General features: G+C 41.9%; 1 protein-coding gene across 2 annotated transcripts in view; it reads left to right on the top strand.

Annotated features, from left to right (window-relative positions):
• Nucleotides 1-276: 276 nt before the first annotated feature.
• LAMA2 (laminin subunit alpha 2) overlaps nt 277-27,874 on the top strand; it is a 1,496,617-nt gene continuing 1,469,019 nt past the window's right edge. For both annotated transcript variants that reach the window (XM_069726054.1, XM_069726053.1), the window contains exon 1: nt 277-436. In XM_069726054.1, the coding sequence (XP_069582155.1) occupies nt 340-436 (97 nt within the window). In that variant the 5' untranslated portion in view covers nt 277-339. The remainder of the gene's footprint in view (nt 437-27,874) is intronic.

Below are 27,874 nucleotides of genomic sequence, written 5' to 3'. Positions count from 1 at the left end.
AGAATGAGATTCTACAAAGAAGGTAAAAATTGAATCATTAAAGGACCTTTATACACATGTCATTAGTAAAGATTCTAATATCCTGATGACAAGTTCCCTTTAGTGCATCTCCCAATAGAACAACAGAAGTCAGGTGCCTAAACTGTGCAAATCTGAATGAACAGCCTTGTAGTGTCTCATTGGGAGCAAAGAAGGAGGAGTAGAGTTTTCAAACTGTCTCTAACTTTAGCCTGAAATCTTAGTTGGAGTTTCTATGTGTCTGGCACACAGCTGCAGTCAGTGAGGAATAGCAAGACAAGGAACGGAGAGGCGTCTCCTCAGCGCCTTTCTTTCCACAAAATGCAGAATATTTGTAAATTGAACATGGCAGAAAGAACTTTGCTTACAGTTTTCCTAACTTTGATGCTCATCGGATGTACTCAGGCTCAGCAGAGAGGTAAAGTTTCATGTAGTATGTGCCCTTTTTGTGTGTGTTTCCTTGCTCAATACAATGGCTCTGTCTATAACTGCTGCTGTCCCAGATATCAAATGCAACATTTTTCTGCGACAGCTCAAAACAGCGGAGAACAAATATGCTCTGATTCCTTTAATCTTTTGGAGTGTAACTGCATGTATCTTTTTATGTTACTTTAGATTTGGACTTAATAGTTAAGCGTTGCTCTTATGTTTGCTACTTTTTCAGATGCTCGTAAAAACCCATGTCTGTTTTTAACATTTCAACATTCTGTTTTCCTGTTAATACACGTGATCATGATTTCTTAAGTTTAAAAAAAGTAGCCAACAGTAACTTATGCTAGATTGAGTGTTCACATTTAACTTGATTGTAATCCATATTACATGTTTTAGCACTTTCCTATTTTGTTTTTTTAGCTTGAAATACTGCCCTAGGGTATATGAGAATGCACGTTCTTGTGACTTTATAAACCTGTGATAGAATGTTATATTACAGAGTCAGTGCAGAATGGTGATGAGCAATAGCAGTCCTGTAAGAAAATTCTCTACATCATCAGGCTCACGTTCGTAGAGAGTATTGTAATAGCGATGATGTCCTAGACATATTCAACTATGTATGGGTATAGGAATTGTTCTTGAAAGTGACAGACATTTTGAAATATCAATTTCGATCTTATGCCATACAGTTATTAAGCCTAGAAAATCTTTTCTCGTTTTGCATAGCACTAGTGTTTAACCTTCGTCAGGCTGCATAATTTTACAACGTTAACAGGCTGCAGAGGTACAATTGTACCTTCATATATATTTTATTGAAATTTGGCCAATATATTCTGGACCAAAACTGCAGAGATGTCACGAAATTTCAGCCCTCTATGGCTTTTCGAAAAAAAAAGTTACTGCAATTTTAAAACGGAATAGTTACAATTGTACCTAGTCAGCCGGACGAAGGTTAAAGGCTCTTGGTCCGATCCTGGTGCCAGCAACTCCAGGTTGACATAAATTCTGACACTATCCTTGCAGTTGTAATTAGTAGAGAACATCAAAACACATCATCCTGGTTTGGTGTCTGCTTTGGTATTTTTTTTGCTCATCTGTAGTAGTTAGACATTGATTCCATTGGAGAGGATGAGCCCAGCTGCTTAAATTTATTATAGGACTAAACGGTATGTCCCCTTTCATAAATTGCCAGCTGTTTTTTGTGGAAAAAAAAGCAAAAACATATTATTAATGTTCTAGGGGTTCAGTATTATGCATTTTGGTTTCGTCCATTGGTTGTACAAGCAGTGAAGTCATGTCGACAGGACTGGAGCCTATTTAGATGGCACTAGCCGCTGAGCTCGGCGTGGTTGGTGCAGCCAAAAATTAAACTAGGGAAGCACCAGAGACACAACATGGGACCCAGGGAGGGGAAGTAAAGTGCAGTCTTCTTACTTTATACAAAATTGAGCCAACAGGCAAATATTTTCTTAAAGAGAACTGCTCTAAAGGTGATTTTTTAGAGACTTATGTATGATGGCTATATTCCTTTTAACAGGCAAAGCATCATTTAACAGTTCCAGTGACTGCATCTTTGTGCAACTCATTCAATAAATAGGACTGAACTACGATACCAGGCACAGCTGCTACATAATGTATGCTAATTTGACTGGTAATCGATGAAGGAGACATCCTTTGGACCCTTCAGCTAGTTTTTGGTGATGCCAAGAGTCAGCAATTTTCAAAATACCAGAAGCCCATTTTAAAAGCATATTTGGGCCTAAAGAGTTCTGATAAATCTATTCCAGAAGTACAAAAACTTCCTAGGGAAGCTATCAAGCCTTTCTGCTCACTACCTTGCATATATTACAAGGAATAGGAACATAGTAACATAGTTAGCAAGGCCAAAAAAAGACATTGGTCCATGCAGTTCAGCCTATATTCCATCAGAATAAATCCCCAGATCTACGTCCTTCCAGATTCTCACTGCCCTAACAGTAAAGAATCTATGCATAACAATAGAGACTGCCATTGTATCAAAGCTCTAATGCCTCTACCCTATATAAAGAGACTAATTCATTAATGATGTATGATGACACTATAGATCTGCTATAACTGTACTATGCAAATATGATTTTTACATTCCACCTACATGCCCTGGCATCCAAACAAAAATGTGAACAATGAAGCTAATGCCTATACTGGTTATTTGTGTGTCCAATAATTAATTCTGGTCTCAATATCAGCCTATGTATTGAAATAAAAGATAAATGTTTGGAAAAATACGTATATTTCCTGTTTTTGTACATTTCCATTAGAATTACTATCTAGCAGCAAGGGATCAGTGTGTCAAGGAAAGCATATGATGAAGAGAAGCTCAATCCCATTATCATCCACAATGAACTTGTGGCATCTTCTAATAGCTGTAATTGTTTACTGCATTGTTTCAAAGTTGTTGGCTTATCTTCATCTTCATGGTTGCATAAAATATGACTTTTGGTCCAAATGAAAGGGTACTGACAAACTGTATTACAATAGATTTCGCAAACAGGGTGTTTTATAATCATTTAGATCATGGATTTCAAGAGGTGAAAATCATAATTTGAATACACTTTCTTGCTAAAAAGAAATAATTAATATTGATATAAAAAGTTTTCCAAAATTCATTGACTACTTAAAGGGAACCTGTCACCCCCAAAATCGAAGGTGAGCTAAGCTTATCGGCATCAGGGGCTTATCTACAGCATTCTGTAATGCTGTAGATAAGCCCCTGATGTAGCCTGAAAGATGAGAAAAAGAGATTAGATTATACTCACCCAGAAGCGGTCCCGCTGCTGTCCAGTCCGATGGGCATCGCGGTCCGGTCCAGCACCTCCCTTCTTCATACGATGACATCCTCTTCTTGTCTTCATGCTGCGGCTCCAGCGCAGGCGTACTTTGTCTGCCATGTTGAGGGCAGAGCAAAGTACTGCAGTGCTCAGGCGCTGGGAAAGGTCAGAGAGGCCCGGTGCCTGCGCACTGCAGTACTTTGCTCTGCCCTCAAGAGGGCAAACAAAGTACGCTTGCATTGGAGCATGAAGACAAGAAGAGAACATCATCGTAAGAAGATGGGATGCCCCAGACCGGACTGTGGCACCCATCGGACCAGAACAGAACCGGGACAGCCCCTGAGTGAGTATAACCTAACCTCTTTTTCTCATCTCATCTTTCAGGATACATCGGGGCTTATCTACAGCATTACAAAATGCTGTAGATAAGCCCCTGATGCCAGTGGGCTTAACTCACCTTCTATTTTGTGGGTGACAGATTCCCTTTAAGCAGAACATTCCCAGGTAGCACACGTAGAAATACCTGTGTTCAGTTTCTATGTACTCTCAACATGGAAATATTGTAACATCTGTATCTAGAGATCCTGTTACTCAGCGTTAAAAATGGCTGGGGTTTCATGTATCAAAATTAGATTTAAAGAATAGGTTCAGTTTCAGTCTCAGTGGCTTCCCATATGCTTCTGATCAAACATAGTTAGAGATGGATAGGTCCCACCTCTAGATCTGGAGGATAGGGAACTATCTCGCGTTTCAATTAAATGAGAGTTGTGTGGGCATGCATGGCTCCATTAACTTCCGGTTTCAAAATAGCTAAATGTGCTTGCTCAGCTATTTTCAGAAATCCTTTAGAAGTGAACTTGGAGAACCTCATGTTCACAGCTATCTCTCCATTTGTGGCATGATAATAGTAGAACCCTTTTAAGACATATAGGTGCTTCTCACAAAATTATAATGTCATCAAAAAGTTAATTTATTTCAGTTCTTCAATACATAAAGTGAAACTCATGTATTATTTAGAGGCATTACAAACAGAGTGATATATTTCAAGTGTTTATTTCTGTTAATGTTGATGATTATGGCTTACAGCCAATGAAAACTCAAAAGTCATTATGTCAGTAAATTAGAATACTTTATAATAACAGCTTGAAAAAATGATTTTAAAATTCGAAAGGTTGGCCTACTGAAATGTATGTTCTGCAACTGCACTCAATACTTGTTCGGACTCCTTTTGCATCAATTACTGCATCAATGCGGCATGGCATAAGAGGCGATCAGCCTGTGGCACTGCTGAGGTGCTACAGAAGCCCTGGTTGCTTTGATAGCAGCCTTCAGCTCATCTGCATTGTTAGTGTCTCTCATTTTCCTCTTGATAATACCCCAACTTTGCTGGAAAATCAAGCACAGTGGTACTGTTGCCTTTAAATCAAGCATTGGTGATTTTGGCAGTGTGGAAAGGTGCCAAGTCCTGCTAGAGAATGAAATTTCCATCTCCAAAAAGCTTGTCTGCACAGGGAAGCATGAAGTTGCTCTAAAATTTCCTGGTAGACAGCTGCGCTGACTTTGGGCTTGATAAAAGATAGTCGACCTACACCAGCAGATGACATGCCCCCCAAACCATCACTGATTGTGGAAACTTGACACTAGACCTCAAGCAGCTTGGATTGTGTGCCTCTCCACTCTAGCTCCAGACTCTCGCACCTTGATTTCCAAATGAAATGCAAAATTTTATTTAATCTGAAAACAACACCTTGGACCACTGAGCAACAGTCCAGTTCTTTTTCTCCTTGGCCGAGGTAAGACGCTTCTGGCATTGTCTATTGGTCATGAGTGGCTTGATACAATAAATGACACACTTGTAGCCCATGTCCTGGATACGTCTGTGTGTGGCGGCTCTTGAAGCAATGACTTCATCAGCTGTCGAGTCCTTGTGAATCTCAGTTATGACCTGGTGATTCAGAACCACAATGGACCTAGTGGTTAAGAGCACACAAAGTGACCTGATAGTTACTAATAACATAGGATGAGCTCTGAGACGTGGGAACTCTGCTGACCGCAATCCCTAATCCTATCATACCACACTAGAGGTAGCCGTGGAGCGCTCCTGACCAGACCTAGGTGCCTCGGGCACAGCCTGAGAAACTAGCTAGCCCTGAAGATAGAAAAATAAGCCTACCTTGCCTCAGAGAAATTCCCCAAAGGAAAAGGCAGCCCCCCACATATAATGACTGTGAGTAAAGATGAAAATACAAACACAGAGATGAAATAGATTTTAGCAAAGTGAGGCCCGACTTACTGAATAGACCGAGGATAGGAAAGATAGCTTTGCGGTCAGCACAAAAACCTACAAACAACCACGCAGAGGGCGCAAAAAGACCCTCCGCACCGACTAACGGTACGGAGGTGCTCCCTCTGCGTCTCAGAGCTTCCAGCAAGCAAGAAAAACCAATATAGCAAGCTGGACAGAAAAAATAGCAAACAAAAGTAACACCAGCAAAACTTAGCTTATGCAGGGCAGACAGGCCACAAGAACGATCCAGGAGAGAGCAAGACCAATACTGGAACATTGACTGGAGGCAAGGAACAAAGAACTAGGTGGAGTTAAATAGAGCAGCACCTAACGACTTAACCTCGTCACCTGAGGAAGGAAACTCAGAAGCCGCAGCCCCACTCACATCCACCAGAGGAAGCTCATAGACAGAACCAGCCGAAGTACCACTCATGACCACAGGAGGGAGCTTGACCACAGAATTCACAACAGTACCCCCCCTTGAGGAGGGGTCACCGAACCCTCACCAGAGCCCCCAGGCCGACCAGGATGAGCCAAATGAAAGGCACGAACCAGATCGGCAGCATGAACATCAGAGGCAAAGACCCAGGAATTATCTTCCTGACCATAACCCTTCCACTTAACCAGGTACTGGAGTTTCCGTCTCGAAATACGAGAATCCAAAATCCTCTCCACTATATACTCCAACTCCCCCTCAACCAAAACCGGGGCAGGAGGATCAACGGATGGAACCACAGGTGCCAAGTATCTCCGCAACAATGACCTATGGAATACATTATGGATGGAAAAAGAAGCTGGAAGGGTCAAACGAAAAGACACATTTTTAAGAACCTCAGAAATCCTATACGGACCAATGAAACGAGGCTTAAACTTAGGAGAGGAAACTAACGAATATAACGAGATGACAACCAAACCAAATCCCCAACACGAAGTCGGGGACCCACACAGCGCCTGCGGTTAGCGAAACGTTGAGCCTTCTCCTGGGACAAGGTCAAATTGTCCACTACATGAGTCCAAATCTGCTGCAACCTATCCACCACAGTATCCACACCAGGACAGTCTGAAGACTCAACCTGCCCTGAAGAGAAACGAGGATGGAAACCAGAATTGCAGAAAAACGGCGAAACCAAAGTAGCCGAGCTGGCCCGATTATTAAGGGCGAACTCAGCCAAAGGCAAAAAGGACACCCAATCATCCTGATCAGCAGAAACAAAACATCTCAGATATGTTTCCAAGGTCTGATTGGTTCGTTCAGTCTGGCCATTTGTCTGAGGATGGAAAGCCGAGGAAAAAGACAAATCAATGCCCATCCTAGCACAAAAGGCTCTCCAAAACCTCGAAACAAACTGGGAACCTCTGTCAGAAACGATGTTCTCCGGAATGCCATGTAAACGAACCACATGCTGGAAGAACAATGGCACCAAATCAGAGGAGGAAGGCAATTTAGACAAGGGTACCAAATGGACCATCTTAGAGAAGCGATCACAAACCACCCAAATGACCGACATTTTTTGAGAGACGGGGAGATCCGAAATAAAATCCATAGAGATATGTGTCCAGGGCCTCTTCGGGACCGGCAAGGGCAAAAGCAACCCACTGGCACGAGAACAGCAGGGCTTAGCCCGAGCACAAATCCCACAGGACTGCACAAACGAACGCACATCCCGCGACAGAGACGGCCACCAAAAGGATCTAGCCACCAAATCTCTGGTACCAAAGATTCCAGGATGCCCAGCCAACACCGAACAATGAACCTCAGAGATAACTCTACTCGTCCATTTATCAGGGACAAACAGTTTCTCCGCTGGGCAACGGTCAGGTCTATTAGCCTGAAATTTTTGCAGCACCCGCCGCAAATCAGGGGAGATGGCAGACAAAATTACTCCCTCTTTGAGAATACCCACCGGCTCAGGCAAACCCAGAGAGTCGGGCACAAAACTCCTAGACAGGGCATCCGCCTTCACATTTTTAGAGCCCGGAAGGTACGAAACCACAAAGTCAAAACGGGAGAAAAACAGCGACCAACGAGCCTGTCTGGGATTCAACCGTTTGGCAGACTCGAGATAAGTCAAGCTCTTGTGATCAGTCAAGACCACCACGCGATGCTTAGCTCCTTCAAGCCAATGACGCCACTCCTCGAATGCCCACTTCATGGCCAGCAACTCTCGATTGCCAGCATCATAATTACGCTCAGCAGGTGAAAACTTCCTGGAAAAGAAGGCGCATGGTTTCATCACCGAGCCATCAGAACTTCTTTGCGACAAAACAGCCCCTGCTCCAATCTCAGAAGCATCAACCTCGACCTGGAACGGGAGCGAAACATCTGGCTGGCACAACACAGGGGCAGAAGAAAAACGACGCTTCAACTCCTTAAAAGCTTCCACAGCAGCAGAAGACCAATTGACCACATCAGCACCCTTCTTGGTTAAATCAGTCAACGGTTTAGCAATACTAGAAAAATTTTTGATGAAGCGACGATAAAAATTAGCAAAGCCCAGGAACTTTTGCAGACTCTTCAGAGATGTCGGCTGAGTCCAATCATAAATGGCCTGAACTTTAACAGGGTCCATCTCGATAGTAAAAGGGGACAAAATGAAACCCAAAAATGAAACCTTCTGAACACCAAAGAGACACTTTGACCCCTTCACAAACAAAGAATTCGCACACAGGACCTGGAACACCATTCTAACCTGCTTCACGTGAGACTCCCAATCATCCGAGAAGACCAAAATATCATCCAAGTATACAATCAGGAATTTATCCAGGTACTCTCGGAAGATGTCATGCATAAAGGACTGAAATACTGATGGAGCATTAGAAAGCCCGAATGGCATAACCAGGTACTCAAAATGGCCCTCGGGCGTATTAAATGCTGTTTTCCATTCATCGCCCTGTTTAATACGCACAAGATTATACGCACCACAAAGATCTATCTTGGTGAACCAACTAGCCCCCTTAATCCGAGCAAACAAATCAGACAGCAGCGGCAAGGGGTACTGAAATTTGACTGTGATTTTATTTAGAAGGCGGTAATCAATACAAGGTCTCAGCGAACCATCCTTCTTGGCCACAAAAAAAAGAACCCTGCTCCCAATGGCGACGACGACGGGCGAATATGACCCTTCTCCAAGGATTCCTTTACGTAACTCCGCATAGCGGCGTGCTCAGGCACAGACAAATTAAACAGTCGACCTTTAGGAAACTTACTACCAGGAATCAAATCGATAGCACAATCGCAATCCCTATGCGGAGGTAGGGCACTGGACTTGGGCTCATCAAATACATCCCGGTAATCCGACAACAACTCTGGGACCTCAGAAGGGGTGGATGATGAAATAGACAGGAATGGAACATCACCATGTACCCCCTGACAACCCCAGCTGGACACAGACATTGATTTCCAATCCAATACTGGGTTATGAACTTGTAGCCATGGCAACCCCAACACGACCACATCATGCAGATTATGCAACACCAAAAAGCGAATATCCTCCTGTTGCGCAGGAGCCATGCACATGGTCAGTTGGGTCCAGTACTGAGGCTTATTCTTGGCCAAAGGCGTAGCATCAATTCCTCTCAATGGAATAGGATACTGCAAGGGCTCCAAGAAAAACCCACAGCGCCTAGCAAACTCCAAGTCCATCAAATTCAGGGCAGCGCCTGAATCCACAAATGCCATGACAGAATAGGATGACAAAGAGCAGATCAAAGTAACGGACAAAAGAAATTTCGACTGTACCGCACCAATGGTGGCAGACCTAGCGAACCGCTTAGTGCGCTTAGGACAATCGGAGATAGCATGAGTGGAATCACCACAGTAAAAACACAGCCCATTCTGACGTCTGTGTTCTTGCCGTTCAGCTCTGGTCAAAGTCCTATCGCATTGCATAGGCTTAGGTTTACGCTCAGATAATACCGCAAAATGGTGCACAGTTTTACGCTCACGCAAGCGTCGATCGATCTGAATGGCCAAAGACATAGACTCATTCAGACAAGCAGGCATAGGAAATCCCACCATGACATCCTTAAGGGCTTCAGAGAGACCCTTTCTGAAAATTTCTGCCAGCGCACATTCATTCCATTGAGTGAGCACAGACCACTTCCTAAACTTCTGACAATATATCTCTACCTCATCCTGACCCTGACACAGAGCCAGCAAATTTTTCTCTGCCTGATCCACTGAATTAGGTTCATCATAAAGCAATCCGAGCGCCAGAAAAAACGCATCAATATTACATAATGCAGGATCTCCTGGCGCAAGGGAAAATGCCCAGTCTTGAGGGTCGCCACGTAATAAAGAAATAATGATCTTAACTTGTTGAACTGGGTCACCAGAGGAGCGGGGTTTCAAAGCCAGAAACAGTTTACAATTATTTTTAAAACTCAGAAACTTAGCTCTATCTCCAGAAAACAAATCAGGAATAGGAATTCTTGGTTCTAACATAGAATTCTGAACCACAAAGTCTTGAATATTTTGTACTCTTACAGTGAGATTATCCACACAAGAAGACAGACCTTTAATGTCCATCATTACACCTGTGTTCTGAACCACCCAAATGTCTAGGGGAAAAGAAAGACAAAACACAGTGCAGAGAAAAAAAAATGGTCTCAGAACTTCTCCTTTCCCTCTATTGAGAAGCATTAGTACTTTTGGCCTCCACTACTGTTATGACCTGGTGATTCAGAACCACAATGGACCTAGTGGTTAAGAGCACACAAAGTGACCTGATAGTTACTAATAACATAGGACGAGCTCTGAGATGTGGGAACTCTGCTAACCGCAATCCCTAATCCTATCATACCATACTAGAGGTAGCCGTGGAGCGCTCCTGACCAGACCTAGGCGCCTCGGGCACAGCCTGAGAAACTAGCTAGCCCTGAAGATAGAAAAATAAGCCTACCTTGCTTCAGAGAAATTTCCCAAAGGAAAAGGCAGCCCCCCACATATAATGACTGTGAGTAAAGATGAAAATACAAACACAGAGATGAAATAGATTTTAGCAAAGTGAGGCCCGACTTACTGAATAGACCGAGGATAGGAAAGATAGCTTTGCGGTCAGCACAAAAACCTACAAACAACCACACAGAGGGCGCAAAAAGACCCTCCGCACCGACTAACGGTACGGAGGTGCTCCCTCTGCGTCTCAGAGCTTCCAGCAAGCAAGAAAAACCAATATAGCAAGCTGGACAGAAAAAATAGCAAACAAAAGTAACACCAGCAAAACTTAGCTTATGCAGGGCAGACAGGCCACAAGAACGATCCAGGAGAGAGCAAGACCAATACTGGAACATTGACTGGAGGCAAGGAACAAAGAACTAGGTGGAGTTAAATAGAGCAGCACCGAACGACTTAACCTCGTCACCTGAGGAAGGAAACTCAGAAGCCGCAGCCCCACTCACATCCACCAGAGGAAGCTCATAGACAGAACCAGCCGAAGTACCACTCATGACCACAGGAGGGAGCTTGACCACAGAATTCACAACAAATCTCCTCAAAATTTTTGAATGGCCTTTTTTTAACAAAAAGCACACCTTTTTAATCTCACACCTGTTCACATTAAGCTGTCTAGTTCCCTATTAAGGAAATGATGATTTTAATTGTGCACCTGGACCCGTGGAAGCGCACAAGCGCAAAACGATCGTAGTCCTGTTCTTTCTCCCCGCACCGCTGATCTCTCCCAGCCGCCTCTCCTTACTATGTCCGTTGTTACGTTACGATGAATAAAGGACTTTGATTCGCATTTTCCTTTTTCTCCTTGGATATTTGTTCACTGCTTTTTTTAACAATCCTTTCAAGTCTGCGGTTATCACGGTTGCTTGTGCACCTTTTTCTACCACGCTTTTTCCTTCCATTCAACCTTCCATTAGTATGCTTGGATACAGCACTCAGTGAACAGCCAGCTTCCTTAGCAATGACCTTTTGTGGCTCACTCTCATTGTGGAGTGTGTCAATGACTGCCTTCTGGACAGTTGTTAAGTTAGCAGTCTTCCCCATGAATGTGAAGCCTACTGAAACAGACTAAGGGACATTTTTAAATGCTTAGAAAACCTTTGCAGGTGTTTTTTGTTACTTAGTCTAATTTTCTGAGATAATGACTTTGGGGTTTTAATTGGGTGTAAGCCATAATCATCAACATTAACAGAAATAAATACTTGAAATAGATCACTCTGCTTGTAATGACTATAATATGAGTTTCACTTTTTGTATTGAAGAACTGATATAAATTAACTTTTTGATAATATTCTAATTTTGTGAGAAGCACCTGTAGGTGTGGTTGCCAAAGGTAAGATACCACAACTAGACTTTTATGGCGTAAAGTAATATTGAGCAATGTTTGAGACAGAATTACCCTTTAAAAATTACATTTTGTAGTGATTTATATTTTTGTTAAGGGGGTTATTTTACACTTCATGTGCAATATGATGGTGAATTGATATATATGAAGTAAAACCCTTTATGCGTTATAGAAAAGCTTTAAAGATGTATATTGAGTATCTTTAGTTAATTCAATTTGTAATCATTTTTTGACTAATACTTTAAAAACAGCATGTTCAATATTTTGCAAATACAGTAAGTCATCATGACTATGGGCTTGAAAAATGTCATGTAGCTGAGATGGTGTGGATGCCTAAAACAGTAACGATCTCATTTTACCCATTGTAGTTTATTTATATACTCTTCATGTTTATTTTTTCCATCCATGCATACTTACCCTTTTTCTGTTCTAATTTGAGCCAATGAAAGTATCACACTAATCCTTTTTTCGAATGACATATATTTATACATGTATTTGTACTGAGAACTCATACTTTACAAGCATGAATGAAAAATGATTAAGAACAATACAAACTACTACAAGGAAAGATAAAGTATTTCCCCTCGATAGCAACCAATGTTCTGCTTATAGACCTCTGTAAGTCTGATTCACTGAATGAAGCAAATACAAAGCACTATTATAATAGAAAAAGTTAAGTTTTACACCTATAAAGTATTGAAATATCGGAAAGTCAAATATTGAATGACAGGAGGTTTGGATATGTCTGATCTTTATGTTCTTAAGTAAAATAAGCAAATATATCTATAAGTACAAAAGGACAGAAATGAATAGCTGCCAGCCAAAAAATCATTTAGTTGTCAACTATCTAAAGTGAATTGCCAGTTTTAACATGGCTTAAAGGTTTGTCTGGCTTGGCCTTGCTTATCATATAGCATATCATAAAAATATGACTCTGAAATGAGAGCCTACATTAGTATGGAGATGTGGTTTTGCTGGCATCTAAATGTATGGTAATGTCTAGAAAGAATTTAGAATAAGTATGGTGGTTTATTCTTTAAAACACGTAGATTGCAACTGACGACTCCATCATGAGAACCACAAGGTCCAGTCTCCCAATTAAGAGTTCATTTGTACTTTGAAATGTCTCATCAGGAGTATGCCCAGGCCTTTTTAAAGTAGGGACGTCATACAGGCACGTGGTGGCCACACACAATACTGGGCATCTCTTCCGTGTCTTGAGGCATTTCCACTGAAGTTGGATAAGCCTGTAATTTGATTTTCCACTTTGATTTTGAGTAGCATTCCAAATCCAGACCTCCATTGGTTATTCATTAACATTCATTAACATTCATTACGTTGACAATTGTTCTGTTTTTTTGTTCTGAACACACTCCACTATGCAATGAATAAAAAATTGCAACTGGAATATTTCATTCAGAGATAGCTAGGATGTGGTATTTTAGTGTTCCCTTTATTTTTTTGAGCAGTGTATATATATATATATATATAAAAGTACATACATATATATATACAGTATATATATATACATATATATATATACTGCTCAAAAAAATAAAGGGAGCGCTAAAATCCCGCATCCTAGATATCACTGAATGAAATATTCCAGTTGTAAATCTTTATTCATTGCATAATGGAATGTGTTGAGAACAATAAAACCTAAAAAATTATCAACGTAAATCACAACTAATATCCCACGGAGGTCTGTAGTTGGAATGCTGCTCAAAATCAAAGTGGAAAATGAAGTTACAGGCTGATCCAACTTCAGTGGAAATGCCTCAAGACAAGGAAATGATCCACCGTAGTGTTTGTGACCTCCACATGCCTGTTTGACCTCCCTAAAATGCCTGGGTATGCTCCTGATGAGGCAGTGGATGGTCTCCAGAGGGATCTCCTCCCAGACCGGGACTAAAGAATCCGCCATCTCCTGGACAGTCTGAAGTGCAACATGACATTAGTGGACGGTGCGAGAATAAGATGTCCCAGATGTGTTCAATCGGATTCCGGTCTGGGGAACGCGCGGGCCAGTCCATAGCTTCAATGCCTTCATCTTGCAGGAACTGCTGACACACACCAGTCACATGAGGTATGGCATTGTCCTGGATTAGGAGGAACCCAGGGCCAACCGCACCAGCATATGGTCTTACAAGGGGTCTGAGGATCTCATCTTGGTACCTAATGGCAGTCAGGCTACCTCTGAAAAATTCCACCCCAAACCTTTACTGACCCACTGCCAAACCGGTCATGCTGAAGGATGTTGCAGGCAGCATATCGCTCTCCATGGCGTCTCCAGACTCTTTCACATCTGTGAAGAGCACAGGGCGCAAGTGGCGAATTTGCCAATCCTGGTGTTCTGTGGCAAATACCAAGCGTCCTGCACGGTGTTGGGCTATAAGCACAACCCCCATCTGTGGACGTTGGGCACTCAGACCATCCTCATGGAGTCTTTGTGCAAACACATGCACATTTGTGGCCTGCTAGAGGTCATTTTTCAGGGCTCTGGCAGTGCTCCTCCTGTTCCTCTTTGCACAAAGGCTGAGGTAGTGGTCCTGCTGGTGAGTTGTGCTGGCCTGTCTCCTGGTAGCGCCTCCAGCCTCTGGACACTACGCTGACAGACACAGCAAACCTTCTTGCCACAGCTTGCATTGATGTGCCATCCTGCACTATCTGAGCCACTTGTGCGGGTTGTAGAGTCCGTCTCATGCTGCCATGAGTGTGAAAGCACAAGAAACATTCAAAAGTGACCAAAACATCAGCCAGAAAGCATTATTACTGACATGTGGTCTGTGGTCCCCACCTGCAGAACCACTACTTTATTGAGTGTGTCTTGATAATTGCCAAAAATTTTCATCTGTTGTCTATTCAATTTGCACAACAGCATGTGAAATTGATTGTCAAACAGTGTTGCTTTCTAAGTGGACAGTTTGATTTCACAGAAGTTTGATTTACTTGGAGTTATATTCTGTTAAGTGTTCCCTTTATTTTTTAAGCATTTAAAGACTCATTTAAAGATTTTTCTGCATTTTCAGGACTATGAAAATTGTAAATTCACCCTGAAGGCATCAGAACTATGAATTAACACATGTGGAATTATATACTTAACAAAAAAGTGTGAAACAACTGAAAATATGTCTTATATTCTAGGTTCTTCAAAGTAGCCACCTTTTGATTTGATGACTGCTTTGCATACTCTTGGCATTCTCTTGAGGAGCTTCAAGAAGTAGACACCGGAAATGGTTTTCACTTCACAGGTGTGCCCTGTCAGGTTTAATAAGTGGGATTTCTTGCCTTATAAATGGGGTTGGGACCATCAGTTGTGCTGTGCAGAAATCTGGTGGATGCACAGCTGATAGTCCTACTGAATAGACTGTTAGAGTTTGTATTATGGCAAGAAAGAAGCAGCTAAGTAAGGAAAAACGAGTGGCCATCATTACTTTAAGAAATGAAGGTCAGTCAGTCTGAAAAATTGGGAAAACTTTGAAAGTGTTCCCAAGTGCAGTTGCAAAAACCATCAAGCGCTAAAAAGAAACTGTCTCACATGAGAACCGCCCCAGGAAAGGAAGACCAAGAGTCACCTCTGCTTCTGAGGTTAAGCCTATCCAAGTCACCAGCCTCAGAAATCGCAGGTTAACAGCAGCTCAGATTAGAGACCAGGTCAATGCCACACAGAGTTCTAGCAGCAGACAAATCTCTACAACAACTGTCAAGAGGAAACTTTGTGTAGCAGGACTTCATGGTAAAATAGCTGCTAGGAAACCACTGCTAAGGCCAGGCAACAAGCAGAAGAGACTTTTTTGGGCTAAAGAACAAAAGGAATGGACATTAGACCAGTGGAAATCTGTGCTTTGGTCTGATGGGTCCAAATTAGAGATCTTTGGTTCCAACCACCGTGTGTTTGTGCGACGCAGAAAAGGTGAATGGATAGACTCTACATGCCTGATTTCCACCGTGAAGTATGGAGGAGGTGTGATGGTGAGGGGGTGCTTTGCTGGTGACACTGTTGGGGATTTATTAAAAATTGAAGGCATACTGAACCAACATGGATGCCACAGCATCTTGCAGTGGCATGCTAGTCCATCCAGTTTGCGTTTAGTTGTACCATCATTTATATTTCAACAGGACAATGACCCCAAACACACCTCCAGGTGTGAAGGAGAGTGATGGGTTGCTACCGGAGATGACCTGGCCTCCACAGTCTCCAGATGGTTTGGGGTGAGCTGGACCGCAGAGTGAAGGCAAAAGGGCCAACAAATGCTAAACATCTCTGGGAACTCCTTCAAGATTGTTGGAAGACCATTTCTAGTGACTAGCTCTTGAAGCTCATCAAGAGAATGCCAAGAGTGTGCAAAGCAGTCATCAAAGCAAAAGGTGGCTACTTTGAAGAACCTAGAATATGAGACATATTTTCAGTCGTTACACACTTTTTTGTTAAGTATATAATTCCACATGAAGTTACAGAAAAATCTTTAAATGAGGTGTGTCCAAACTTTTTTCTGTACTGTGTATATATATATATGTACAGTATATATTTATATATATATATATTTTTTTTTTTTTTGCCTAAAATACAAAGTAAATGTCACCTCTAACTTTAGGCCTGTTACAGATTTAATCTATGAGTGGTTAAAAAATGCAGAAGATGTACATGTGTTTCTATTATACCTTTCCTCTGTTTTTTTCCACCAAGGATTTTGTCTTGCAAAGTACTTATGTAAAATGGTAACCAAATGCTTAATATGTGAATGTGGCCTTATTCACATTTTGTGGAGGTTTTGCAAAACCTTATTCTCAGTGAAATAGAGCTTATTTCTTGTTCTAGAATGATTTTGGTTGCCCTTGAGCAACTTAAGATTGCCCAATGCGAATATGATTGAGTAATCTATGGGCCTTTTTATGCTTATTAAAATAGATATTGTATTCCGTAGCTGTGTTTTTTCATAAAATACCATTTAGAATAGATTTCACTTTTGTAGTTTGATCAGAGCTACATGTATTCTTAAATACAGATAACCTGAAAACAAAGAAAACAATCATATAGGTTTTTCTAAATATATACTCTGCTCATTATTACATAGGGTATCTAACCGGTACATAACTAATTTCATAATAATGTATAACTAATTAAAAGATTCTGTTTCTTTATTTTTCTTTCATTAGCAAATTCTTCTAGCACGATCATTTCTAAAATTGGTGATCAGTGTCTGTAGACTTGGCATACCATTAATCCAGAAATAGTATGTCTTGCTGTAAAGAACCATTTTTAGCCATGAGTGATTTATATATGAGCTTTGTTTCATGGTGATGTGTTAAGTGTTATGGTATGTTTACAGAGTACCATTAAAGGGAACCTCTCAGGTAAAAATATACTTTTAACTCACAGATATAGGGTTAATCCTACAGGTTAATAGTGTTTTGAAGTTGCCTAGCGGCGGCACTGAGAGCCCCACTGTCAGAGAAATTAACTCTGTTCCTTCCAGCAGCTTGGGGCTTTCAGTCATAGGGATACAGCCAGGCCGACTTCAGTCACTGCTCAGTAAACAGTGATGCGGCAGCTGTAACCAGACCCATGGCACTGACTGACAGCTGGCTTAGCATTAGCCATGGGTGCTGTACTGTTACATTATGTACTGAGCAGTGACTAATGCCAAGCTGGCTGCACCCCTATGGCTCACAGTTCAAGACTATTGGAGGAATAAAGTATACTTTTCTGCGGGGCTCTCAGTGCGGCCGCAATTCTTCACAATGCTATTAACCTGCAGGTTAATCCCATATCTTCAGATTAATGGCATATTTTTACATGACACGCTCCCTTGAAGACATTTAGCATCCATGGTATTGTTTATAATCTTTCCAGATTCTTATCTTTTAAGTATATAGCTGGATTCTTTCAGCAATATCACAGAAAAAAGGATACTTGTCACAGCAGTATGATGCCACCATTGGAAATACACAATGCTTTATAGAATACTAAATACAATTCATTTGTCTTTTCTTATTTGAAGCTGTTCCACATTCTACATATGTTAGTTATTGGATGAGCGTTCTATGTTTGTGTCAAAGCCTCTTCATGTCCCAGTTTTTGCAGAGTTCTGAATAAGCTCCATAATTCCCTCACACATGCTTTCCATCATCAGAAACAGACAGCGTGACAGCTCTTGAGCAGCATATCCCATTATTAGAGCTTGAAGCTTTAGATTTTCAGGACACAAAGGCAATCCTTAATTGTGTGCAACTGTTTATATGGGTCACATAGGTCGTTTGATAGTGTTTAATGGCGTTTTTATATCCTATTTGTATATTTATGTACCCATTACAATTTGGCTTATTTCAAAGACAGTCTGGACATCCTAATAACTCCCACGCCAGCTGTAAAGAGCCAAAGTAATAATTGCTGGAATAACAATAATGATATCACTAATGCCTTCCACTTCCCATATCTCATCTTCTTATTATCCATGCTATTATAAGTATTAGCCAAAAGCCTCAGTAAACCATTCATATGTTTCATTATATTCCTCACTTTGTCTGGGGCTAAAGAAACATATTTTCTGATTGCCTCCATCAATAAGTCAGAACGGATCATAGCTACAAAAGTCACGTAAGGATCTAACAGATCCATGCTTTGCAAAGACAAGCAATTGATTTCAATTTTCACTGTGGTAAAGCTGAAGGAAAGTTTAAAGCTATACAAGCAGAGTTTTTTAAGCTGAATAAACTACCATAAGATCAATTAAAGGGAAACTTAGACCACCAGAGAACACAGAAATCGTCAGGACCACCAGAGGACACCGTCAACGTCAGGGAAGTTTTCTCCCATTCTCCACAAAACTGTGAGAAATCCCCTTGGCATAATCTAACGGTTCCAGTTACAGACAGGAACACTTCTGTGACAGGAGCCCAAAGTGTTAAGTGCATAGTTTACATTTTTTCCCATTTAGTATACCCTGTGTTAGGAAATTACTTCATACCCTTGTTTATATATATATATATATATATATATATATATAGGAGTTACTGTTTGTTAACTCTGCTTATACTAGGTAGGATTCAACTCTGGAAATATATTTGAGTTAGAGGAGGCAAGAGGTGGAAAGTGCTTTGATGTGTAGTTTGAAGGTCAGGGCAGAGTCGAAGGATACTCCGAGGCAGCGGATTTGCAGTACAGGGGAACATTTGATATAATTTATTATGATAGAAAAATTAGGTAGGAGAGTTAGGTGAGATAAAGAAAGATGACAAATACTGCTTTGCCCACATTGAGCTTTAGGAAACATGATGGGAAGAAGGATGATATGACTGATGGACCCTGTGGGATTCCGGAGAGCAGAGGAGTGGTGTCTGGTCCAGAGAGGTAGATCTGAGGATCGTCAGCATATAGATGTTACCAGAAGTCACGGGACTTTATAAGTTGTCCCAGGCTGATGGTATAGATTGAGAAAAGTAGGTGTCGCAGAACAAAGCCTTGAAGGAAACACACACAAAGAGAGGGCAGGATGAGGAGGTAGTTTGGGAGTGGAAGACTCTAAATGTGTGGTTTGAGAGGTATGAGAAGATCCAGGAAAGGGCAAGGTCTTTGACCCGGAAGGTAAGAGAGGATTTGAAATAGGAGGGAGTGGTCCACTGTGTCGAAGGCAGAAGACAGGTCTAGAAAGAGGAGCATAGATAATTGTCTGTTAGCTTTAGCTGTAAATATAAGTAATTAGGGCAATTTTGGTGGTGGGGTGGGGAATAGTAGCTGGATTGTAGGTTGTCAAAGCATGAGATGGGAGTAAAGTTCAGCATGGACATGCTGTTCAAGGAGTTTGGAAGTGTACAGGAGCAGTGATATGGGGCAATAGCAGGATTTGGAGGTCGGGTCAAAGGATGTCTTTTTCTGGATTGGTGTGATCATGGAATGTTGGAAAGTAGAAGGGAAGGTACAAGAGGTTAGTGATGGGTTGAAAAGAAGGGTTAGAGCTGGGATAAGTGTGGTGGTGAGAGAGCTCTCCTTCAGTGATGATGAGGAGGAAAGTTATGGGGGAGGAGTGGTGGTCTTTTAAACATGGGAATTGTAGTGGATGGGCACTAAAGGCTTTGATTTGCAAAACATTTCCAAAGCGCTCTTCTGATTGTCTTAGATTTTGATTTTTGCTGCACAGATCCTTAAGGTTGTATAGCATTTTATCTACCGTAATTGAATTTTTCATAATCAGGGGCCTGCTTATAATATATAACTCTAATGTTTTAGTGTAACATCTGATATGAAGCTATTTCAATGTTCAACAGTGATTTGTTCAATTTCTTGCAACTCAGGAAAGTCATACAAACATCAGTAACTGATTAGATCATTTGAGTTAATCCTTAGAAGATCATAGATTACACTGTAAAAGGTACAGATAAATATATAGATGAAAAACTGCAATACTTTCTCATTCAAGAATATACTGTATATCATAAGATAACATGGAAATACATAGACAAGTATACATTTTGTTTTTAGAACCTGAAACATCTGCCTTGTACATTGAACATCTGTGTAAGGGGATGACGTTATTTGGAAGTAAACGTGGGAATTAATATGATGCATATGACAGCAGGAATTTACTGCAGAACACCAACTAAATAATGGTTTACTTTAAGCAAGTCCTCAGACAATGCTTAGATTCCAAATGCAAATATGATCTGTGCAAACAATAGCCATACACAACAAAACTGAACAGACTTGATATATTCCTCCCATTGAAAATCATTCTTCAGATTCCATAGTAATTCTGTTTCCAAGAATTGTAGACTATGGTGCCAACATTTAGCACTCTCGAACTTATTATTTAGACATCATCAGATTTGCATTTGAAGCATTGAATCTAATTTTGAAATATAATAACAATTTAATGAAAGAATAATTTTTAATATCGTCTATACATCGCATTTAAGATAGGTTAACTTTTTAAAACCAATAGTATTTTATGCGACTGGTCAGAGCAGATCATAATTTATAGATAAACCATGAAAAATTTCAGTTTCACGTTTCAAGTCTCTGCGAAGATTTTTGCTTAACTCTTTCCTTGTCTGTGACAAACACATTTTAAGACCAAGAAATCTTGAAATAACACCAGAACCACAAAAAATAACATTTGTCTGTTTATTTGAATAAGAACTTATCTGCAGTACCCTGTAGTAACAACTAAACAGTGTATGGAGCTGTGCTGTCCATTTCCGTCCACTGTTTACATTTGGCGGCAGACAGAGCTGGAAATATGTTTTTTTGGAGGTGGCACGTGTTTGACTCATACCATTCTGATATTTATGACCTATCAAAAAAATAAGTAATTATCACATCAATATACAACCCCTTTAATGCAGAACAAAAGCCGTGAGACATGCAGCTGCTGGGTCTTGAACATATTCTTCGAACAGGCAGAAGACATTTGATTGGCACACGAGCATGTTCAGATAACACCATACCCAAGCACGTTCCCTTGTCATGAGTAGCCAAGTTTAGTCAAGCCAATCATGGCCGAAAAATGGAATTTGACACCCTACATGATATTAGTTTATGACTTGCACAATGTTAGGATATCTAAATCGTCTTAAGTGAGATAACTTAATAACTTGTTACAGAAGGTAATCAAGATGGTGCTGCTATTTGTCAATTTAAACTTGACTATATCTGTTCTTCCTCATCTGTATAGCAGCCACTTGCGAAAGACTGGCCCTGACTCATTGACTTGTGCAAGAGATTTTTCTAGACCTGATCGAATCTGGGCAAAAGTCATTGCAAAGTGACATGGAGGTGGTGACCAATGACATTCACCTAATGTGAATGGTTGATCCTGTGCAAAATACTGCATATAAAGGTGTTATCTTTCATTGTTATCCTGTTAGTGATTGCTGACTGTATTCAGCGCAGGAAAAATTGGTCTAGTGGTAGGTTTAGTGACCAGTGAGAAATTGCATGCTTTTCTAAAACAAATAGTGAATTGGAAAAGTGAAATGAATAAATAAAACTAATGTCACATTTTACATAAAAAATAATTGAAACAATAGGTCATTTTCTGATGACATATTCTCTTTGATCTGATTCTAGTTTTCATCAACTACTGAAAGTCACAGCCCCAATCCTTTTTCTCCAATCAGCCAGTCCCGTGCACCTGCTTCTTCCCTCTCATTTCAACTATTTAAGGCAATTTATTGTGGCCCTGCTGTTATTTTAGGGCAGGATAGGGTAATAGGTGGTTATTTAAAGTACCGTACATACTCGAGTATAAGCCGAGATTTTCAGTTCACGTTTTTGGGCTGAAAGTTCCCCTCTCGGCTTATATTCGAGTCATACCCAGGGGTCGGCAGGTGAGGGGGAGCAGGGGCTGTCTAATAATACTCACCTAATCCAGGCGCGGTCCCTTCAGGTCCCTGGCTTCCCCGGCGCCAGCAGCAGCAGCTTCTTCCTGTACTGAGTGGTCACATGGTACCGCTCATTACAGTAATGAATATGCGGCTCCACCTCCCATAGAGGTGGAGCTGCATATTTATTACTGTAATGAGCGGTAATGGTGACCGCTCAGTACAGGATGAAGCTGCGGCGTCGGGGAAGCCAGGGACCTGCACAGCGCCAGGACCAGGTGAGTATATCGGGGAGGGGAGCGCTGCACTGCGCGATAGTCACCTTTCCTCGTTCCGGCGCCGCTCTGTCTTCAGCTATGATGCTCAGGTCAGAGGGCGCGGTGACGTAGTTAGTGCGCTCTCTTTGCTGAACGTCAGTGCTGAACATGGAGTGGCGCCGAAACGAGGAGCAGGTGACTATTGAAAGTGCCGGTGGCCTGAGCGACGGAGAGGTGAGTATGTGATTTTTTTTTTATCGCAGCAACAGCAAATGGGGCAAGTGTCTGTATGGAGCATCTATGGGGCCATAACGTTTGTGCAGCACTCTATGGGGCAAGTGTTTTGTATGGAGCATCTATGGGGCCATAATGTTTGTGCAGCACTATATGGGGCCATAACATTTGTGCAGCATTACATGGGGCCATAACGTTTGTGCAGCACTATATGGGGCCATAACGTTTGTGCAGCACTATATGGGGCCATAACGTTTCTGCGGCACTATATGGGGCCATAACGTTTGTGCAGCTCTATATGGGGTCATAACGTTTCTGCAGCACTATATGGGGCAAGTGCTTTGTATGGAGCATCTATGGGGCCATAACGTTTGTGCAGCACTATATGGGGCCATAACGTTTGTGCAGCACTCTATGGGGCCATAACGTTTGTGCAGCACTATATGGGGCCATAACGTTTGTGCAGCACTATATGGGGCCATAACGTTTGTGCAGCACTATATGGGGCCATAACGTTTGTGCAGCACTATATGGGGCCATAACGTTTGTGCAGCACTATATGGGGCCATAACGTTTGTGCAGCACTATATGGGGCCATAACGTTTGTGCAGCACTATATGGGGCCATAACGTTTGTGCAGCACTATATGGGCCATAACGTTTGTGCAGCACTATATGGGGCCATAACGTTTCTGCAGCACTATATGGGGCCATAACGTTTGTGCAGCACTATATGGGGCCATAACGTTTGTGCAGCACTCTATGGGGCAAGTGTTTGTATGGAGCATCTATGGGGCCATAACGTTTGTGCAACACTATATGGGGCCATAACATTTGTGCAGCACTATATGGGGCAAGTGTCTGTATGGGGCCATATTTAACGTTTGTGGAGCATTACGGTATATGGGGCAAGTGTCTGTATGGAGCATCTTATAGGGCCATAATCAAGGTTTGTGCAGCACTATTTGGGGCAAATATCTTTATGGAGCATCTTATGGGGCCATAATCAGCATTTGTGCAGCATTATATGGGGCAAATGCGTTTATGGAGCATCTTATGGGGCCTTTATTAACCTTTATGCAGGATTATATGGGGCATATTTTAATATGGAGCATCTTATGGGGCCATGATAAACTTTATGGAGCATTATATGGGGCTCCTGATTCAATATGGATATTCAAAAACACTTAACCTACTGATGTCTCAATTAATTTTACTTTTATTGGTATCTATTTTTACTTTTGACATTTACCGGTAGCTGCTGCATTTCCCACCCTAGGCTTATACTCAAGTCATTAGGTTTTCTCAGTTTTGTGGCAAAATTAGGGGGGTCGTCTTATACTCGGGTCGGCTTATACTCGAGTATATACGGTAATCATTTTTGGAATAAAAGTACAACATATTGTACTTTTATAGTCCTCTTACAGATGTTCTTCATCACCACTGTGGGATAAGCTAATTTTCCTATGTAAATACAATCTCTGGGTAGTAAATTGTACTAAGTGCCAATATACAGTCATGGCCAAAAGTATTGACACCCCTACAATTCTGTCAGATAATAGTCATTTTCTTCCTGAAAATGATTGCAATCACAAATTCTTTGGTATTATGATCTTCATTTAATTTGTCTTAAATGAAAAAACACAAAAGAGAATGAAGCAAAAAGCAAAATATTGATCATTTCAAACAAAACTCCAAAAATGGGCCAGACAAAAGTATTGGCACCCTCAGCCTAATACTTGGTTGCACAACCTTTAGCCAAAATAACTGCGGCCAACCACTTCCGGTAACCATGAATGAGTCTCTTACAATGCTCTGCTGGAGTTTTAGACCATTCTTCTTTGGCAAACTGCTCCAGGTCCCTGATATTTGAAGGGTGCCTTCTCCAAACTGCCATTTTTAGATCTCTCCACAGATGTTCTATGAGATTCAGGTCTGGCCTCATTGCTGGCCACCTTAGAAGTCTCCAGTGCTTTCTCTCAAACCATTTTCTAGTGCTTTTTGAAGTGTGTTTTGGGCCATTGTCCTGCTGGAAGACCCATGACCTCTGAGGGAGACCCAGCTTTCTCACACTGGGCCCTACATTATGCTGCAAAATTTGTTGGTAGTCTTCAGACTTCATAATGCCATGCACACGGTCAAGCAGTCCAGTGCCAGAGGCAGCAAAGCAACCCCAAAACATCAGGGAACCTCCGCCATGTTTGACTGTAGGGACCGTATTCTTTTCTTTAAATGCCTCTTTTTTTCTCCTGTAAATTCTATGTTGATGCCTTTGCCCAAAAAGCTCTACTTTTGTCTCATCTGAACAGAGAACATTCTTCCAAAATATTTTAGGCTTTTTCAGGTAAGTTATGGCAAACTCCAGCCTGGCTTTTTTATGTCTCGGGATAAGAAGTGGGGTCTTCCTGGATCTCCTACCATACAGTCCCTTTTCATTCAGACGCCGACGGATAGTACGGGTTGACACTGTTGTACCCTCGGACTGCAGGGCAGCCTGAACTTGTTTGCATGTTAGTCAAGGTTCTTTATCCAACATCCGCACATTCTTGCATTGAAATCTCTTGTCAATTTTTCTTTTACATCCACATCTAGGGAGGTTAGCCACAGTGCCATGGGCTTCAAACTTCTTGATGACACTGCGCACGGTAGACACAGGAACATTCAGGTCTTTGGAGATGGACCTGGAGCCTTGATATTGCTCATGCTTCCTCACAATTTGGTTTCTCAAGTCCTCAGACAGTTCTTTGGTCTTCTTTCTTTTCTCTATGCTCAATGTGGTACATACAAGGACACAGGACAGAGGTTGAGTCAACTTTAATCCATGTCAACTGGCTGCAAGTGTGATTTAGTTATTGCCAACACCTGTTAGGTGCCACAGGTAAGTTACAGGTGCTGTTAATTACACAAATTAGAGAAGCATCACATGATTTTTCAAACAGTGACAATACTTTTGTCCACCCCCTTTTTATGTTTGGTGTGGAATTATATCCACGGAGTAATAAACACTGGCGCTGTACACTACGGGCGATGGAGGAAAAGAGGGAAGAGTCTGATTGTGAGAGATGGAGGGGGGAGGGGAGGGGATAGAGCTGCTGGTGGGATGGCAGGGTCTGTGCTATACCCTGTCTGAAAGAATAGACTGGAAACTATGTACTAATAACCCACCTGCGCTCAGAAAACAAATATAATGCTAGCAATACATCAACATGGACGGAGCCACTTGCGCTCAGATAAATGCAATAAATATGTATAAGATAAATGGGCTATGCCTCCAAAATCAATAGTATACTGGCCGCCTCCTATTATGGTGGCATAAGGGTTTGTCCGCTGAGAACCGACAGTAATGGAGTGCCCGCAGCTAGGGAAAACATCCACTTACTAGTACTGAAGGTCCGGATAGCTGTAGAGGGCAATAGAAGTCCCAGACTTGCGTCGGCTGATGTGCTGGGCTGCGCTGTGAAAAAGCCGATGAGTGCTGAGACTGGCTGTGTCCAGAGCAAATGCTGAACGCTGGGGCGTCTGAAGAGGTAAAAACCGCCAACTCCTGGCATGCCCCGGCCGGAAGCAACGCCGAAGCAGTAGCGGTGTGTGTAGGGGGCGTGGCTGAGATAGTGACGTCACGGGTAGGGCGGGCGTAGTAACAGGGGGAACCAATCCAATGCGTTTCGAAGGAGGTGCTCCTTCTTCGTCAGGGCTGGAGTTCCCTGAAAGACCCGTCCTAATATAGCCTCCACCCCCCCTTTATGTGTTGATTCAGACCTGCCCCACCCTTATGCCACCATAATAGGAAGCGGCCAGTATACTATTGATTTTGGAGGCATAGCCCATTTATCTTATACATATTTATTGCATTTATCTGAGCGCAAGTGGCTCCGTCCATGTTGCTGTATTGCTAGCATTATATTTGTTTTCTGAGCGCAGGTGGGTTATTAGTACATGGAATTATATCCAATTTGGCTTTAGGACAATTTTGTTTTGTGTTTTTTTCATTTAAGACAAATTAAATGAAGATAATAATACCAAAAAATTTGTGTTTGCTAGTGTTGAGCATTCCGATACCGCAAGTATCGGGTATCGGCCGATACTTGCGGTATCGGAATTCCGATTCCGAGATCCGATACTTTTGTGATATCGGGTATCGGTATCGGATCAATAGGGATGTGTAAAATAAAGAATTAAAATAAAAAATATTGATATGCTCACCTCTCCGGCGGCCCCTGGACATCACGCTGCTAACCGGGAGGCTTCTTTGTTTAAAATGCGCGCCTTTAGGACCTGCGAATGACGTCCTGGCTTCTGATTGGTCGCGTGCCGCCCATGTGACCGGCACGCGACCAATCAGAAGCTGTGACGTCATTCGCAGGTCCTCAATTCCTAGAATTAGGAGTTTAGTGAATGAGAATGACGTTGCGGCTTCTGATTGGTCGCGTGCCGCCCATGTGACCGGCACGCGACCAATCAGAAGCCGCGACGTCATTCTCATTCACAAAAACTCCTAATTCTAGGAATTGAGGACCTGCGAATGACATCACGGCTTCTGATTGGTCGCGTGCCGGTCACATGGGCGGCACGCGACCAATCAGAAGCCGGGAAGTCATTTGCAGGTCCTAAAGGCGCGCATTTTAAACAAAGAAGCCTCCCGGTTAGCAGCGTGATGTCCAGGGGCCGCCGGAGAGGTGAGCATATCAATATTTTTTATTTTAATTCTTTATTTTACACATCCCTATGGATCCCAGGGCCTGAAGGAGAGTTTCCTCTCCTTCAGACCCTGGGAACCATGAGAATACCTTCCGATACTTGATGTCCCATTGACTTGTATTGGTATCGGATATCGGTATCGGCGATATCCGATATTTTTTGGGTATCGGTCGATACTATCCGATACCGATACTTTCAAGTATCGGACGGTATCGCTCAACACTAGTGTTTGCAATCATTTTCAGGAAGAAAATGAGTATTATCTGACAGAATTGCAGGGGTGTCAATAGATCTACTGTCTGAACACTTTCCATTGGTAAAAGTAGCTGTTGCACCAATATAAAAAACAAATAAAACCAGTTCCTAAAAGATGGAAACAGACCTCCGGAAGATAATAATGATCACTGTACACCTTGTCATGAGCCACCGCAATGCAAGGTTGCTCACAGTCTTGTAAATCAAATAACGCAGTATGCAGACGTCATTTTTTCAATCTATGCTTTTTATCATTGTTCTAAATATTTCT

Source organism: Ranitomeya imitator, chromosome 5 (assembly GCF_032444005.1).
Source record: "Ranitomeya imitator isolate aRanImi1 chromosome 5, aRanImi1.pri, whole genome shotgun sequence".
Classification (NCBI taxonomy): Eukaryota; Metazoa; Chordata; class Amphibia; order Anura; family Dendrobatidae; genus Ranitomeya; species Ranitomeya imitator.
The sequence above is the reverse complement of the archived record's forward strand: the minus strand, read 5'-3'. Positions and strand labels throughout refer to the sequence as shown.